This window comes from Poeciliopsis prolifica, unplaced genomic scaffold (assembly GCF_027474105.1).
Source record: "Poeciliopsis prolifica strain line A6 unplaced genomic scaffold, Auburn_PproV2 SCAFFOLD084, whole genome shotgun sequence".
NCBI classification, from domain to species: Eukaryota; Metazoa; Chordata; class Actinopteri; order Cyprinodontiformes; family Poeciliidae; genus Poeciliopsis; species Poeciliopsis prolifica.
Window position 1 is genome coordinate 1,396,646 of NW_026562459.1, and position 18,462 is coordinate 1,415,107.

Sequence of the window (18,462 nt, forward strand, 5' to 3'; positions counted from 1 at the left end):
CTTGTATTTCCTGATTTTATTTTTTATATAAACTAAAATCAGGTAAATATATCTGAAACTTAAAACGTGTTGCCCACACTGACCGTGGCGGCGCCGTTGACTTGAACCGATTTGCTGGCGGTGGACATCGTGACGGGAACGCGCTCCACCGATGGCGGCGCCTCTTTCGTCTTCGCCTCCGCCGCCTTCACCTCCCTGGAAAACAGAAACAGGAGGCTGAGAGGTTGTACAGTCTGGCCTTCAGAATCGTCTCCGTTGTGTTTGTTGCTGCGGTTCTTACAGCGAGGCCGAGGGGGCGGGGCTCAGCGGCGTGCCGGGGGTCGACGTGGAGGTCGGGGGGGCGTTCGGGGTCGAGGGGGAGGGCTGGAAGCTGGTAGGCAGAGGGGAGGCGGAGGACCGGAGAGGCTCTTTGGGAACGGCTGGGGGAACAGTGCCACCGCTGGGGTCCGGATTCACAGTCTGGAATAAGAAGAAGAACAAGGAGGAGAAGATCTGGTTAAAGGAACGGTTCCTGGAAAGCATCAGTCGATAGAAACCTTCTGACTCCACGGTTCACCATGTTTACGGTGTTTCAGGTCAAAAACTGGAGGAGGGGGTCAGGGTTACAACATTTCTTTCAAAAGAAAACCTCCAGATTCGATTTTCCCACATTTAACTTTCCAAAGCCAAACTAAAGTTTCCAGTTCAATCTTAATCTATTTCTAGATCGAGATTTAAATATCTAGAAACAGGAAGGAAAGAAGAGAGGATACAAGAAAAAATTTAAAAAAAATTTAAAAAGGATGGATGGGAGGAAAGAAGGAAGGTAATAAGAAAAAAGAAGCAAATAGGGAACGAATGAAGGAAGTAAAAGAGTAAACAAGGAAGGAAGGAAGAAGAGAAAACAATTAAGGAATGAAAAACCTTAAATCAGATTCCAAACTTTTCCAGTGTTTTAAGTAGTGAACCCTGAGGAACGCCTCCATCCTTTAAAGGCGGCGTTCTTGGCAGCATGCGGACCCACCGCTGATCCTCCGTTAATCAGGATAAAACCCGACAGAACCCTGCTAGCAGGTCCGGTTCTCACCCGCTCCTTCGTGGGTCCCAGCACCACGCTGCTCGCCAGCCGGCTGTCGAACGCCTCGTCCGCCTTCAGCTGCCCGGCGGCCGGGAGCGGCGGGAAGCTGGACAGGCCGAGCTCGAAGCTGGGAGACGGGGGCTTGGGAGGCGGCGGCGACTGGGGCGTGGCTCTCTGCACGGAGACGGACAGAAACTCAGAACCGGACACGTCCACATCAGAACCGTTCTGATGGACGACGGGAAGGAGGATCACTCACCGTAAACTTTTCATCCCTCTTTTTCCTGGAAGAAGAAAAAGTTTTCCTTTAACAAAGGGAACGTCTGAATTTACAAAACTTCATTCCAGCTGAGAACCTGACCGGGCGGGCGATTAATCAAATTTGACCAATTAATCAATTTTTATCAAACTTAATCAAGTATTACCATTTAGTAATTAATAATTTTTTTATACATTTTGCCAGTGAATAAAATCTTAGCGATAAGTTACATTTAATTGGTTAATCGAATTTTTAGTTTTTGAAGATTTAATCTTTGAAATTAAAAAGCCCACATCACAGCGGCCTGCAGAGCAACTTACCTTCCCCGGCCGACTCCGAGGGAATAATCTGGGATTAGCGGCTCGGTGACGCGGCCGGTGCCGGCGGCGTCGCGGCGGGGGAAGGCGGCGGTGGAGGGCAGCCTGGTTCTGGGCTGGCCGGAGGGGAGCCGGGCCGGCGGGCTGCTGCGGACCCCGTTCAGCCTCTCGCTGGCGAAGCCGGGGAAGAGGCTGGGGCTGTCCAGGAGGCCGGAGCTGCGGTCCGCCGTGGGGATGCTCGGCCTCAGGTGCGGTTTGCTGTGATTCCTGAGCAGAAGACATCAGGGGGAAGGTGATGATTTCAGTTCTGCTGCTGGAAACGTTTTTGTTTTGGGCGTCAGAGAGAAGGACCAACCTGTTCCTGGGGGAGAAGTGTCTGACGGTGAGCGGCGACGTTGCTGGTTTGAAGCTGTGTGACGTGGTGAATCCGTTGATGAACTGGTTGTTGTGAAAGGGGGTGACCTGGAAGATTCATTCAGTCATCAGCTTCACGAACAGGAAGTGTGTTAAAGCTGCAGCTAAAAACTACGTTTAGCTGGGACACGCCTGATCGATTGTTCTGATGATTAACTGATTATTCTGGTGACTAATCGGTTAAAAGATTGACAAATTCTGCAGTTTTTTTCATTGAACCACCTCAGAGCAGAAACAATTAGTCGCCATTAATTTATTGTTGAAATAACAGCCAACAAACTTAGTGATTGATCCATCATTAACTGGAGATTAAAGACTCAAAAAACGCCATTTGCTGAAACAACAACATAATCTGAACAGAAATTAAGACAATAATTTTCCATTTAAGATAAAAGATTCTTCCAGCTTGATTTAACGTGAATACAGTGCATGGTTAATCTAGGGAATATTTTTGGGATTAACTGATTAATTAGTTGAAAAGGGTGCTTGATAGGAGAAATTTTACCAAATTTGAGCCAAGTGAAGCTAAAACTGCCACTTCAGGAGTTCTGGGTAGAAAATCTTTACAGTCAAATGTTTTATTTTATTTTAAATGTTTTTTTGTTTTCAGCCGTTTAGGTTCAATTACTCCTTTGACAATTAGCTTTTTTGAGTCTGTATCCTCAAGTTAATGATTAATCGGTTACTAAAGTAGTTGAGAGTTATTTCAGTAATCAATAAATTATGATTAATTTTATTAATCCAGAACTGGATGGAGTCATTTCTGAACTTTTGAGCAAAAGAATTCACACTACTCAAAACAAATCAACCCACAAAAGCTGAATTATTCTGTCTGGAATGATGGTTTCCCCCCCAGACTGGCCCAATAAATCATCATCCTGGTACAGATTTTACTTCAGTTAGCCACTTTAAGCCCAGTGTGTGCTGCGAAGCGTACCAGCGCTGGGTCGATGAAGCTGTGCGTGGTGGACCAGGCCTGCGGCGTGATGAGGCTGTAGAGGGGGAACTGCTGCTGCGGACTGTAAACAGGCGGGATGTAGTAGGACGTGTAGCGCTGCTGCTGCTGCTGAGCGTAGGGATTCACCTCCACTGGCCGGTAACCGTTCTTTGGCATGAAAGTGTTGATAGCGATTGCCTTCGCCTTTATCCTCGCCTGGCGGGGAGAAAAGTCTTAGATTTAGATCACAAGAAACATCAGTCATCACAATGAAAGTTGATTTTGAGCTGAATTTGATCTTGAATTGATCTGAATGGTAATTTATATTTGTATTTATTGAATTTAAGGATGATTGGAATGAATCAGGTTTGATTTTTGTGGAGCTATAACTATAATAAAATTCAGCTTCAGAGAAGTTTCTATTTCATGTTTCTTTACTAAACAATGTAAGCAAAAAATTCATGGAGTGAGTTTTTCTGCCCAGTCATAATATTGATGAAAAAGTACAAATTTTTTGGCAGATTATTTCACTTATAACAAGACATTTTCCCGTATTATAAGTGAAATAATCTGACAATGGAACTAGCAATTTTACATATTAAATAATTGTTGTCTAACAACACGCTCATACCTGTATTTTTGCAATGTTCAGTGTTTCAGAAGATTAAAACAATTTAAATATCAATCAACTGATATAACTTGACTGATAAATTTGAGTTGTTCTGATGCCCTAAAACGCTGAATTGGGAAAAAAAAAACATGCAAAAAAATAGGAAATGAAGGAGACAAACTTTTCTACACCACTGTATGTGGACAAATTTAAATCGACATAATATTTCCTAAACCACTGAAGGCATGTGCAGAAAATTTTTAAAAAATCTGTGTTTAGATCAACTGAAAATAGAAGTACAAGCACTCCTATCTGCAGTGATTTCTCCTAACAGCATCTCTGGTTATTAAATATGGATGTTTACTCTGCTGCAAACATGCTGCATGAAAAGTTGATGAAGATCTAAAACATGTCAGCTTTTTTAAATCAAAGGATTTATTGAAGGCAGTCAGCTCACTGCCCAGTGGAGATGAGTTTATTTCTAAATGAACAGAACTAATTAATTATGCAACAGGACTGACATCTAGGCATCCTTTTAAATAAAAAGAAAACAACAGAAAGGCAGTAAGTGATTGTATTCTGCTTCCACAATTAAAAACAAAGTAATGAGTGAAAAACAGAGGCGACAACCATTTACAGCTCAGAGGCTGTAAATGGCCGGCTAGATACCTTAATTGGCTTCCCTTGGAAGGTCTTCACTTCTTCACGAAGATACTGATATGCCTTTGGAGAAAAAAATGATGGGATAAAAAAATAAATCAGTTCCAGATCTTTTAGAGAGAGAGACAGATAGACAGACGGTTGTATTCCCAGATTTTCTTAGGACTTTATCGACCCGACTCAGGTTGGGGAGGAAACGCTGGTTACCTGCTGTGCATCTGCTTCTGACTCAAAGGTGATGAACCAGTTGTCATTGTAGGCAAATTCACAGTTGATAAACTTGGGTAAGTTGTTCCCTTTGAAAAGGGCTTCCACTTCCTGGAGAAAAAACGAGGAGAACCAGAACAGAAAGACACAGTGATCCAGAGTAAAAACAACAAAGATCATGAAAATATTGTAAACAGACAAAAAGAGATCAGTGTGAATAATGAAAAAATCCCTTCAGGCTGTGTTTAATCTCGCCGACACTGACCTCTACAGGCGTGCTCTCTGGAACCTCTCGGAGGATCACGATGCAGCGGTTCTGATTGGGTCGCACCTTCTCCCCCTTCTCGTCCACCTGGACCAATGGCAACGCTGCAGGATGACGGAGACGTTTTCAAAATCAATCAGACATTCTTTGTTGCTTTGGACTAAATGGCCTGTAGCAACAAAGTCTCTGGTTTGAATCTCAAATCTTTCTGAGTAACTTGCATGTTCTGGTTCTCCACCTTCCTCAGGATGTTCCTAATTATTTTGAAACTGATAGTTTTTTGGTTGGTAAAAAATCTCCATCAATATTTTTCTGTGGGATTAACAAATATTTTTCAGTGGCACCAGACCGAAGTTCCAGCACCAAACATTTTGATAGTTAATTTATTTTTTTTTAAATTTAAAGTCAAAGTCTGAGAGAGGTTTTTTTTTTTTCACTTAATTTATTTTCTTCTCTTTAAAAATATCTGTCTGGCTTGTTTAATTAAAATATTGTATGCCTAATTTATTGAAAAGAAAACTGAATCATAGAAAAATTGTTTTCAATCTGATTGATTTTGCAGATCTTGGCTCAGACATGAATGAACATGGACAGGCAGACGGCATGATAAACTTTTTTAAAAACAATATATTTCTTCTTTAAAAAAATAAATCTTATTTAATTTGAACTCTTTAGCAGCAACCGCTCTCCAATTTAAATTAAAATGTAAATCCAAGCTGTTGGAAGGACATGATTGAGCAACAAAACAAAGCAAGTAGCTTCAAATTAGGCTGCGTTTAAATCCAGTGCACCTTAATAATCAGTCCAGCTAAATCAGTGTGAACCACTTCCTGAGCGGCTGCTGCAGCTGACTGACGTCACGCTGTTTGTTTTAAAGCTGGTGGTTAAACATGGAGGTGAGCGATGCGACAACAGCGCTTTACTCACATCGTAAAATGTCCACTATCAGCTCCACGTCAGTGCTGAGCTTCTTGACGTGGTCCAGGTTGGCCACCGTCACGATTGGCACGTACTGGTCGCTGTCCATCTGGGAGATGAGGTACATGTCACTGGCCAGGTTCTCCCTGACGGAGAGAGAGGAAACGGGTTAGGACACAAATCAGAAAGTCATGCAGGTATTCTCAGTTTCTGCATCAATCATTACCCACTATTAGATAACCAAGCAGCGCACATTTGGTTTCTGTCAAGAGTTTTGAATCTTAGAAATGCAGAATATGAGGTTAATAAAAGACTTTATTTTCTTAAAATGCGGAGAAACGTCTGAAATGACTGAAGACTGTTGCTTTATGACATGACTGTCATGACATACTAACAGCTCAATTTCCAGGCAGCTAAGAGGATATTTCAGAGAAAAATTTCCTTTTTCTATGACACCAGTAGTTGTTGGGTTGCTCTGCTAATCCACCTCATTTTCTTTTGCCTCTCCTCTTTGTCTGGCTGTACGATCAGAGTAGTTACCATGATTTGAAATGCTAATCAGTTACTCCCGGTTGTAAACATAGCCCCTTGTTGCTGTGGTTACGCACCACAACAACTGTCTCAAAGTGAGAAAGTAAAATCAAAAATCCTTCCAGCTGCACAGCATCCAGAACCAGGAGGAATAACTGTCCAAACATGCAACTGTCCATCCATAAACACAATAAAAATAAAGTATACAAATAAATAAAAGTGTACAGAGCAACGAGAAAAGAGGAAAACAATCCAAATGTGTGAGGTTTTGACTTGTGAGCAGCAGCACTGCAGAGGCGTTTAAAGGCTCTGAAACGGGCCTTTCTTTCAGACCAAGCCCGACGCCCACAGAGGAACAATGACAACCAGATGCCTAAACAGAGTCCAGCCTCACTTGGGGCCAGACTCAGGCCTAAATAAATAAATAACTCATAACGTTTGGAGAAAGCAGGACTTATCCTGGTATAGCTCATGGCGTAGCAGCTGAAAGCTCTCTCTGACCATCAACAAAGCTGAACATCCAGAAGGAATTTACATGTAATGTGATGCGAATGTAGACTAGTGACAGGTATGCAAATGTTTTACTTTAGAGGGAGAACTAATACCAACTGTCGAAACCAACTGAAGTGGTTATGGCGTCTGATCTTGAAAGTTTAATTGTTGAAAAATTGCAGCTTTTTGTACCAGTTTATAAATTAGAAGCACGTATGGGATAAATCAGATTTTTTGTTTTTCTTTGCTTGGCCTGTCTTGATCAGAATTGGATCAGAATTGGTTTGTTCAGACAATCGGATGTGTCGTACATTTGGGGGGTAAAAAGGCAGATTTGGTTCGCGTTCGGCTGCTGCGCAGACAAAACCTGTGTTTTTCAAGAAGTTTCTTCAACCTTTGATTCTGTAGCAAACCTTTATTTGTTCTGTTAGCTACAATTTAAAACATGCACAATAACTTTTCTGTTCTTCTTGGAGTAAAACTATTAAATAGAAGCTTTATCTGGTTATCTGAGATTTTCAGATTTAAATTTGTGTAAATACTAATTTATGCAAAGATTAAGATTTTTGCAATAAACAATCAAATTATAAATTAAAATGAGCTCAATTATTTCCATTCTAATTCATATTTTTGAAGGGAAATTTTGTTCACAGAGACTTCATATTGCATTATATTTATAGCTTTGGTTATGTTTTAATTTTGGATATTTAAAATATGTTGCAGTTCCATTGATTCCTTACAAAGTAAACGTTTACTGGTCTTTGAGAGGGGAAACTTGCATCATTATGCCATTATCGATATATTACTTGAACATTCTCACTTATTGCAATAATTATTGGGGCAATTTACCATCCAGGAAACTTGTTATCAAGACAGGCCAAGCAAAGAAAAAAAGATACAAGATAAAGTCTGTCAAGACAGAATATTTAGCTGTTATTCAGGCATAGGTATGGAATCAGTACAGATGGTACTTTAAGTTCTTTTAACGCTTGAGAACATTTTGATTTGATTCATCCTAAATCATCCATCAAATGTGCAGAAAAATCTGTAGTGACACTGATTTAAATCATCTTGCTGGAGCTTCAGTGTGGAGTTTTTGAATGGAGGTAGAAGTAAACGGTCTAACACATACAGTGGTGTAGATCCGTTTCTATTTTCTGGGTTTCTGTTTGTGTTGCTGCGTGCGTCTGGCAAGGCAGCACATTTTGTGAGCTGCCAGCAGATGTACTCCCTGGAGGCCACAAGCAGCTGATAACCTTTACATCTCCCAGACTACAGAGGCTCCCATAGGGTTAAGCACCACGGGAAAAACACTGCTGTGTCGGAATGCAGTCGTGCAACACGAATCCACAGAGTTTCACAAGAAGAAGGAAAGAAACCAGCGGGTTCCCGCTGTGGACCACAAAAGCTGCTGTTCTCGAGGTTCATGAATCATCCACAGCTACCGGAGTCAAAACTCCAACAGGAAAACAGGTGAACGACATTCAGCGTATTTAATTGGGAACATTAACTAAATTAATTACAATTTTAATTGCGTTATTAGCAGGGTGTTTGATCAATTAATCATAATTTAATCAAACTTCAACAAAGTAATCAAAATTTTCAATTCAAAAACAGTTTTTTGTTGCTAAATTATTGCATAAAGATATTTTTAGCTCAACAACCAAGATATTTATTGTTTTAATCTGATATTCAAACATCGCTATTCTATCTATTCAGCTTTCCAGTTTTTCAGGCACCTTTTTTTTAGAAACGTGGCCTGCAGACGCTGACGTTAGCAGCAACATGTTTAGCATTAAGATGCTGCTTTAGGCTTGAAGAGCTTCACTGACCAGATAATTCCTTTTATGAAAACAGTATTTATTGGAAAAACAATCAGATTGTTTTTCCAAGTAAAAATCAACCTCAAGTGGACCTGCTTTGCAAGTGGCGGGAAAGCATTGAAGTTCCCGCCCTATTCATTATGCATTAAACCTGATCAAAACATATCTTCACACAACTGAGCTGCTGATAGAGGCTGCCAATGCACTGGAAGACTCAGAGGAATAGAGGTTTGATGAACACACGTCATGCCTGCATCAATCTTGATGTTGACCAACACATCAAGATTGCATCTTCTTTTCTACCAGATGGGGGCCAGTGGTAAACTGGTGCTAAAGTTAGCTTAGCAATGCTTCTTTCTGATTCAACCACAAGCTCTGGTATCAATAAATTGATGCTATCTAAGCATCAACAGTTACGTTGGTCAAAGAGACAAAATGACTTTCACCAGGGGTTGAAGAGGCAAACTAAACTCTTACTAGCGCCAACGCTAGTTATGGTCTAACTGGATGCATTTAACCAATAAACAGTAGAAAAAATGTAACATTAGAGAAACAACATGAGCTCACCGTCTCTCATCTTCCTGTTGGGTTTTATTATCACCTGTCAGTTTTTAAGTGGGTCAACACAGCATACAGCTTCTCTTCAAGCAGAGCCAATAAACCCCATAATGCACAAACAAAAATCTCACATCGAATGGCTTAGCAACAGAAGTAAGCAAACTGACGATACATTTTCACATAATGGACAATATAAAGCTAATATCTTACAACATAGCTAGCCAGATAAATAGCTACAAAGGATATTTTAGCAGGTTTTGTTTACAGGTAAATAAAACCACCTTGAGTCACAGAACACAGTGAAGTCATACTTAAAGATTTGCATAGCATTAAAGGTCAACAAGAAAGAAAACTAAATAGTATCATATGAGATTGAATTCTCCTGCTACAACAATATTTAAGACCTGTGATTAACTTATTTAAGTCAACTTAAATTTTTTAAATGAATTTAAGACACTTCAAGACCTTAGTTAAGGATGCTCAGAAACCCAGTTTATAGAACCTGTCAAGAATTAAAAGTAGCTTATGGAGGAGAAGTTGGACTCACCTGGAGAGGCAGAACTCCAGGGTCTTCTTCAGGTTCTCTCTTAAGCCCTCCTGGCTGTTATCAGGCGGAGAATCACTGCCTGTTGAGAAGACAGGAAAGACAACTTAATAGCAAGAAATAATAAATACATTTTTAAAAACTTGGTGCAAAATGAATATACTGAACAAAAAGTGAGATAAATGGAGGAAAAATAGAACAATGAATATCTAATGCAAAAATAAGCAAAAGGAAATTGGCAAAATCTTTCCTACTGCTGCCTTTATAAGCCAATACAGCCGTAAAGCAAACATCAGTTTCTTCAGTTCAGTTAAGTCAGCTTAGAGTTTGAATCTGTTGTCAATCAGCGCCCAAAGTGACCTGCAGAACATTTTTGGCTCTGTTACTGTTGAGTTTATTTCAAACAGAGAGCACTTAGAGATAAAAGTCTGGTGGCAGATCCTTGCTGGAGCAGATCACCAAATTTTAATGCTGCTGTGAATTAAACCTTTTAAATTGGCCACTTGCCTCCTCAGAAAATGAAAACCACTGGAGGATGAGCTCTACTTGGATGAAGCCATCTCATTCCCAGAATTAAAACTCTACTGCAGGTACGGCTGAACAGGTGATTCACCTCTAATCACTTCATGATTTATCTGCCAGAGCAAAGCGGGCCGAGTCCACGTCAACAACCCGGGTCGTTTCCCTGCATAATTACCTCTTAAATCCTCACAATAATAAACACACATTCCCAGGGAGCTCACCTGCTGGTTTTAACTCCAAACTGGTTCCACGTAAAGTAACCTATGAAAACCCACAAACCGCCCAGTCACTAGCCAGCCCACCTGTGTGCCCAGGCTGCCCAGGGTCGGGGTACCCTGGGTAGGCGGGCTCGGGGCCCTCCAGTGTGACGGTGGCAACCGGGGCCGGCTCTGCCAGCATTACTGGTTCTGGTGGAGGCTCATCTGGGTCAGCTAGCTCAGGCTCCTTGTAAGCTTTGTCCTCACTGGCTTCAAAGCCTGGCAATCAACAAGGGCAGCAATTATTGACAACACAGGCAATAAGTTAACGATTCACCACCAGCCTGTTTGCAGCTGAGCTCCATCAGCTTCACTTTGGCACATAAGCTAATTGGTCTATCCTTTGCCTAAAGAAATAAATAAATAGATGAGAAATGACATAACATGAGAACAAATAATACATGAGTAACAAAAACAAATTAAGAGATGAAGAGGAGATTTTCCTTGCTTGGTTCTGATCAGGTGAAATACTGAAAAATATTTATCATTAACCATCAAATCAGTCTATAAATTATACACTGAATTCACTTTAATACAGTTCTTTAAACTCAATGTAGAGCTGGACAATAAATCGATAATGTACATGGCAATAGACGTGATCAATCAATGGATAACACATCTGATAGAATATTCAATGATTTCACTGAACTCCGATCCAGAACCGCACAGCATTCTGGGAGATGTGGGCAGAGGAATTACTTCAGTTGCTCTACCTGTAAACTCTTTGGTTGCCTAGTCCTGTTGAGTAACAAGCGCAGCAGCAAAAGGTTAACTGCTAAAAAATAATAAACAACAGAGTGGAATAGCAATAGAAAATGTCAGGCCACTAGTTTGGCAATGTTTTAAATATTTAAAAACAAAAAATTAATCACTCATCATTGATACTGACCAATATGAAACACTGATATTGTGATACATTTTCAGCCACATTGTCCAGCTCTAACTCATTCTCAAATAAAACAGTGAAGGACTAAAAGGCAGGTAATCTGGGATAAGAAATCTGGTTTGGAAACTGAAGCTAACAGGCAATCGTCTAGATGACATGCAGGACCAGCATTTAGAAAAGAAAAAAAAGATTTTTATTATTGCTGAAACAAACATATGTTCTGAGTAGTTTAATTTTCAACATTATTATTTTCCAGATGTTTCACAAACACACTCTAATACTGACAATACTCCCAACAAACTCAATGTTTAAATCCCTGCTTGTATTTGCAGTTTTTCCTCATTTCAAACAACATTCCACTTACAAGTGCTGTTTCACTTCTCGTAAATAATCTGTTGTTTTTATGCACAAATATACAAGATCAGGTGTTACAATTTTAAATTATACTAGTCAGTTCCACATTTTTTAGACTCAAAGTGCTACTTTTAATAACTGCACAATATTTTCTAATGCTGTCAATTTGCCCTTCCTGTATGGTAGGTTATTCTTGGTTCCATGTTTGTACTCGGCTGTCACTTTGCTGACAATAAACATATTTATTTTCTATTCTAATACATAAAAACATCAAAAGTCGTCTCAAACGTCATCCGCCACACAGCAGCAAAAGCAGCCCTTCACAAACAAAAATCAACCCTGGTATTAAAGTGCCACCCACATCATTTGATTGGCAGGTAATGGCTGAGGTAAATGCACTGTGCTTCCAAACAACATACTGGTTTTTACAGGTAATAAACCTGCAATTACCTACTTTGCAGCAGCAGTTCAGCCATTAAAGGTAAACCACTGCTCATGCTTTCACAGGCCATAAAAGTGCAGCATTAACGCTTAAAAACATGCAGAAACTTTATTCTGTGAACTGAAGAAAATTATTTAAATGTCTGGAATAGGATGATTTTTAACGAGCCAAAAACACGTCAATAAGTAAACATGCAGAAGCTAATCAAATTGGCAACAATGACTTCAGCTTGCTTTATTTTGGTGGCAAAGCTGTGATATCAGCGTTTGGTTCAGACTCAGTTCTTTAAATTTACTCTTCAGTTCCTTTATGAAACTAAATCTCCAGTATAAAGGTTCACGAACAGCTATTATTGTACTTTCTACGTTTTTTAAAGATGCATGAACAATAACAATACACTGTCAGTTGGATTAAATTTTTCATGAAATATCCTGGTTTGCATGAAATAAAGTGAGAGCAGCGCTAATCGATGCTTTCGGTTTCCGAACCATATCCTTGTTGCTTCTGCGCCGGACGTTAATCAGTTACGTTCAGGAAACAGTGGATAGAACATATTAATGCATCACATTAAATTGGGTATGAATGATTTATGATGTGTTTCACTCATAAAAAATGTGACGTGCGGCAAACAGGAGTAAAACTAACTTATTGTGAATGAGCTGATAGTGTAGCTTTAATACCCACATGCAAATGAGACGTCAAGAGTTTCGAGATTAAAAGAATTGCCCTCAAGTGTTCAGTGACACACCTTTAAAATGCCTCCAACTGAAACCTAAAAATAGCCCTGAGGAATCAGCCTGAAGGAAAAGTCTTGAATAAACATGAAGGAGGTTTTTTTTTTTTACTAATCAGAAATTTTAGCCTGTTTGGGCTCAGCTAAAGACTCTGCCATAAATGGTTTAGCTTGTTTCATTTCCTAACCAACCAATTTCACTTCAAAACATGTGAAGTTTTTCAGTGTCTGTTTTTCAGTGACAGACTGTTGCGTCCTTTGAGCACAAAGGAGTGTTAACGCAGGTCCTTCCTCCCAGTGTTTATAACCATCACTGCTAATAACAAACTCAAAACATCCCTGCTGGTATTTGAACAATTTACTCTCTTTTTGCTAATTTTTAAATCACATCTTTGCTGTTATTACGCATTTGTTTGTCTGCACTGCATTGATAACAGTCTGTTAACTTTTTAATGTTCAGAACACATCCACGTTAAGTACATAAAAAACTGAAAAGGAATCATATTTAGATCTGACATAACATATTTCGCTGGACGATAAAAGAATGTTGTGTGAACATCCAAAAGTTCACACAACATCTGGATGATTTGTGTGAACTGAATTTCCCCAGTGTGGAACAATAAAGGATATTTCAATTCTATTTGGCAGGAATTTGGGTATTTTCTATCCCTTTTCCCTTCATATATGTATATTTTGTTCATCCTTTTCCTTAAGTATCCATTTATGGTTTATTATAATTATGTCAGTTTTGATCTTCCATATCATGGTAGCTGAAAGAGTTGATCATAAGATTAGGAGTGGTCTGCACGCGTGCGTCCCAAACGGGCGACTGACCTTCTGGGCCGGGGTCGGCCGAACTATCGCAGCCTTCCTTCCATGGCTGCAGGGCAGCAGTGGTGTCAGCAGTCCCGCTGGTGTCCAGGCTAAACATGTGGTTGGCCCATGCTTTCGCATTGGGGTTGAGGTCTGAAACCTTGACTGATTCCTGGGAGGAAAACAACAACACAGTCCGGTCAGAGAAGCCAAGATTTCTGCTGAAGCAACATAGATCAGATGTTTGCCTTCACTAGTTCTCACTCTGTTTAATGTAAATGTGACCATTGAAGATTATTTCTGAAATTAACAATAAAACTGATGAAAGGCACTCAAACGTGCTTCCCGTTATCATTAACAGGATAGTAAAAGGTGCTTCATAGAAGTTTTTTGAGCTGAATGAAGCTAAAACTGCCACTTGAGGAGTTCTGGGTAGAAAATGTGAGTTTTTAACTGAAATGCAAAATGTACATATTTTTTGTACAGTTTTAGTTTAACTGATGCTGTTCTTTCAGCAAATAGCATGTTTTAGAGCATACTCCAGTTAATGATTAACCAATGGAGAGCTAAATTAGTTAATGATTATTTTAACAATAGATTCATCACAATTATTTCAGGCCTGCTTCATTCACAATACTTTCACGCATTTTCTCTACAAATGAAGGAAGAAACAAACATCATGACAGACATTTATATAGCACCCAAACACTTCACACTATTGCCAATAATGCTTATTTTAAATACATTCCAGCTTGATTCAGGGTTTTACTGTCAACAACCGATAGTGAATAAAACATAAATCAGAGAAAGGGAGGCATCGTGGAGTGATTTATCGTTCACCGGCACGGGCAATTTTTCCAAGACTGTTTAGCGACAAATAATCCAACAGAGAAAAGAAAGAAAAACTGATCAAGGAGGTGTGGCTCTTGATTCAGAGGAAATTTAACCAACCACTCTACCTGCAGAGACTGATCCCACATGCGTTACTAGACCAGAATGAAACAGACCACAGAACCAGAGGCAGCTGGGTTCAAGCAAAATTCAAAATAACTTGCTTAGTTTCAAGGGAAAAAAAAAGTGTGCAGTGGTTTTTTGGGTTTTCCGAAAATGAAGTTAAAGATGAAGGCTAAAGGGGACTTCCTGTTTGTCATATATACTTTGAAATGGTTTCAAAACAACCATTTTGTCTGTTGTCACAATAATTTCTTGAACTATTTATTGTTGAGCATAATTTGTCATCGTGACAAGCCTAATATTGGGTAATATCGATCATAATATCGGATATCATTTTTGACCCAAATTTTCATATTGATGCAGGCCCAGTAATGATACTGGTCAGAACTGGAGCAGAAATTATGTCGTCAGACTTTTGCTGTGTCAAATCGGTTTTTGTCACCTGAATTACAAGCAAACATTTTGCTCCAAGCTCCAGCTATTGATTCTATTTCATTTATTTCCTCCTCCTCCCAGCCTGAATTTCAACATAGATTTTTACTTTAGGATCTTAAATTCAAGAGATTTTTTCTATTCCTACTTTGTCATGGGAGGATACCCGAGTTTGACATTTCTTTTTCATCATCAATCAATCAATTTTATTTTTGTAGCATATTTCAGCAACAACTCAGTTCAAAGTGCTTTACATCATGAAAACAAAATCATCATAAATATATGATATAATCAACTGTGAAAATCTGTGGCAGACATTACATTTGTGAAGTGCCATCATTAAAATCCTTGATACATATCAAATATGTTATTCAATTTTCAGCTGTTATGGTTCAAACGCAACTTTAAAAAGGAGCGTTTTAATCTCAATTTAATGAGTGAACTTTGTTAACTGGTGGCCTAACTCAGTTTTAGCCGTTTTGCAGTTTTAAGAAAGTTTGTTCCATATTTCAGGTGAATAGGCGCACGTTTCTGCAACCTGAACTACCTTTTTCCCTCCTTTTTATTGGGGAAATTAATAGAAATATTATGCTGCCTTAGAAACCTAAATGCTGCAGTAAAGTTGTATTTAGGTTCTAAATGAGTGTAGAACTTTTATATTGTTAGAAACCATTCACTTTCTACGAGCAGATATAAAAGTATTTCTGAGGGTCTTGGTGGCCTGAACCCACGGGAAATACTCACAGGATTAAAGGAGTAGTTCAGCCTGCACGCCTCGCAGGCAAACAGACCGTAACCCAGAGCTGTGGTGAGAGCCAGCGCATCATTTAACTCCTCAGGCACTGGAGGCCAGAAGCTTCCTGTAGAAGGTGGTAAAAAGCTCCACTCCATCCAATCCATGATTATAACTCAGCAAAAACACACTCCCACATGCAGGCCGAATGAGACCTCCGATCATCCCCGTGTGATTTTGAGTTTTCGCCGGACTCGTCTGTCTCCGTCTCCTCCGAGCTGCTCCGTCGATTCAACAAATCTGATGACAGCAGAGAGGCTCCGCTGCCCTGGTGGGCAAGGCTGACGTTGCACAAGCTGAGTGGCTGCCTCCTCCTGTTCAGCATCCGTGTCTGCTTTTGTTTTTGTCATCGTTGCACTGAGTCATTCTCTAGGAGAACAGCGGAGACGTCCGTGGGGCTTTGAGGCGCGCACCTGAAGCCTTTGCATACACTAAAGCTCAACCCTCATGAGTCTAATAAGTGCATACACTAATTAGCTGCTGGGAGTTGAACAAAAATACAGGGAAACCTGTTCCCTCTAACTGGAGGAGTAACAAGTCAAAACAAAGATTCATAGAAAGACAGACAAGTCCAACTGGAAGCTGCACAGGCCAGGCAGACACACACACACACACACACCACACACACACACACACACACACACACACACACACACACACACACACACACACACACACACCAGGCTGTGCTAAAGCTTCAACTCCTGTCCGAGTCGGCTGCCATAGAAACCCCCGCTGACATCACCGGATGCATTTTTTTGGAGCTGGGGGTTTAAACTGAGCATTGCTTGACCTTTAGAGATTTTAAATCTTCCTATTCCTTTACGAGGGTGAAAAGGTTGGTTGGCATGATGACAGAGAGAGAGACGGTTCTGTTTCTTTGGAGTGATTCAGAGGCGAGTTACTGCCGGTGTCATCCCAGAGCAGCTGATGAAGCACCGGCAAGAGCAAAGCAGCGACTGCTGAATCTGGACTAATCTGCTGATGTGCAAACATCAGGAGCAATCAGAGACTCGATATGAACTGAGAAACACCAGGGTAGTTATTTTTATTGCATACAATACTACGACAAACATCTTATGGAAGCAGAGTGAAAACAGTCAACTACGGCTGAAAAGATCAATTGGATTAATCATTGTTTTTCAAATAAACATCAGCTAATTTAGTAATTAACTAGAAAATATAGACTCAAAAACAGCAATTTGTTGAAAGACCAACACAGTCAGAGCATTAATTAAGCCAAACTGTAAAGAAATCAGTTTGCAGAAAAAAACTTTGCAAATGTTTTTTACCCAGAACTTCTGAAGTGGTATAATAATTGAGCACCTATTAAATAATTAATTCAGTATATTTTACAAAATTAAAAAATATTAATGTATTTAATTTATAAATTTATTATTCATTTAGTTGTCTATTTGCATATTTCAATGCATTTCTAATGTATTTAAGTCAACCACGGCGGTGGCAACATCTTATTGTGCTTTATGTTTCTGCAGCTGCTGCAGATGCATTTGCACAAACGGGTGGAATAAAAACAGAGGATGTGTCTCAGTCCAAACACTTGATTTTTTTATTTTATTACATTTTTTCTTTTCTCCCGTTTATGTTAGCTTAGTGGTGATGTACAAATAAAAAAAGAAGTTATACTGTTTTATAAATCATACTTGGAAATATTCTGTCATTTTGAAAGAAACATGGCTTTTTTCTTCTAATTTTAAGTTTGAAATAAAGAAAAACCTTTTCCTCAGACAGACATTCAGGATTAAAAGTTCTTCGATGAAGACGATTTCTGCCATCCGTCAAACTGAAATTAACCTGATGACCATTTCTTAGACAATAACTGTGTTAATCCAACAACGTTCTCCATGTTATTGACTCGCGAAAAACCAAACAAACAAACTGGTGCTCTCTTTTCTAACAGACTCACTACAGTCTTTGCTTTTCTTCGTGTCTGAATTATAAATGCCTTGACTTGAACATTTGCAGCTATAAAATAGGTCAATAGCCAATGCGTTCTGAACACATATGTGTTCAACATATGGGCATCCAGGTTTATTTGGTTTCGAAGAACAGATTTTAACTGCTTAAAATGCAGACGATATGAAACTATTGCAGGAAATGCTAAAAGTTGAGAAAACTACTTTCAGATATATTGTGGTCAATGTTTCACATTAAAATTACCAGAATGACTTGGTTTAAGCTATTTTAATCAGATTCTGTGATGTAGAAATAGTTGCTGCATGTCCCTTTATTCCCAACATGGAAAGATTTTCCTCTCTGTTTGCAGTGGAGCTGGATCTCCCTCCACTGAATGTGCTAAAAACGCTGGAAGCCGTAATTTGGTTCACTGATTGCTTTTCCACCACCAGCAGCTTTAATGAGACCTACAGCCTGAAGCGTTACCCCACCAGACGCCATCAGGGCATCAGTTTGCCCCCTTTCCATATCCGCTGCTTCTTATCCGTTTTCCAGTCTTTATCATGATCTTTCCTTTTCCGAATTTTGCAGCTTACAGGGTAAAAGCACCTTCTACTACCTGAAGGCGTCACACTACATTTTAACCAATTTAAAGCTGTGGAATGTAACTTTTATATATATGTGTGTGTTTTTACATATTTATTCATATCAGGCAGATAATCAAGCTAATTATAAACAACCAATCAGAGCCCGGAGGCTGGTCTTAG

The 18,462-nt window shown here is 39.6% G+C and overlaps 1 protein-coding gene across 3 annotated transcripts in view; it reads right to left on the reverse strand.

The window, feature by feature from the left end:
* larp4b (La ribonucleoprotein 4B) overlaps nt 1–18,462 on the reverse strand; it is a 32,045-nt gene that overhangs the window by 4,204 nt on the left and 9,379 nt on the right. The window contains exons 3-16 of one of the 3 annotated variants that reach the window (XM_055022337.1): nt 13,621–13,771; nt 10,417–10,590; nt 9,596–9,674; nt 5,654–5,790; nt 4,727–4,830; nt 4,462–4,572; nt 4,264–4,317; nt 2,985–3,200; nt 1,989–2,095; nt 1,637–1,900; nt 1,317–1,341; nt 1,067–1,231; nt 281–459; nt 84–195 (exon numbers count right to left, since the gene is read on the reverse strand). In XM_055022337.1, coding sequence (XP_054878312.1) covers nt 84–195; nt 281–459; nt 1,067–1,231; nt 1,317–1,341; nt 1,637–1,900; nt 1,989–2,095; nt 2,985–3,200; nt 4,264–4,317; nt 4,462–4,572; nt 4,727–4,830; nt 5,654–5,790; nt 9,596–9,674; nt 10,417–10,590; nt 13,621–13,771 — 1,878 coding nt within the window. Of the gene's footprint in view, nt 1–83; nt 196–280; nt 460–1,066; nt 1,232–1,316; nt 1,342–1,636; nt 1,901–1,988; nt 2,096–2,984; nt 3,201–4,263; nt 4,318–4,461; nt 4,573–4,726; nt 4,831–5,653; nt 5,791–6,131; nt 6,192–9,595; nt 9,675–10,416; nt 10,591–13,620; nt 13,772–18,462 lie in introns of those variants that run through there. The other 2 variants (XM_055022338.1, XM_055022339.1) reach the window with 2 other exon arrangements.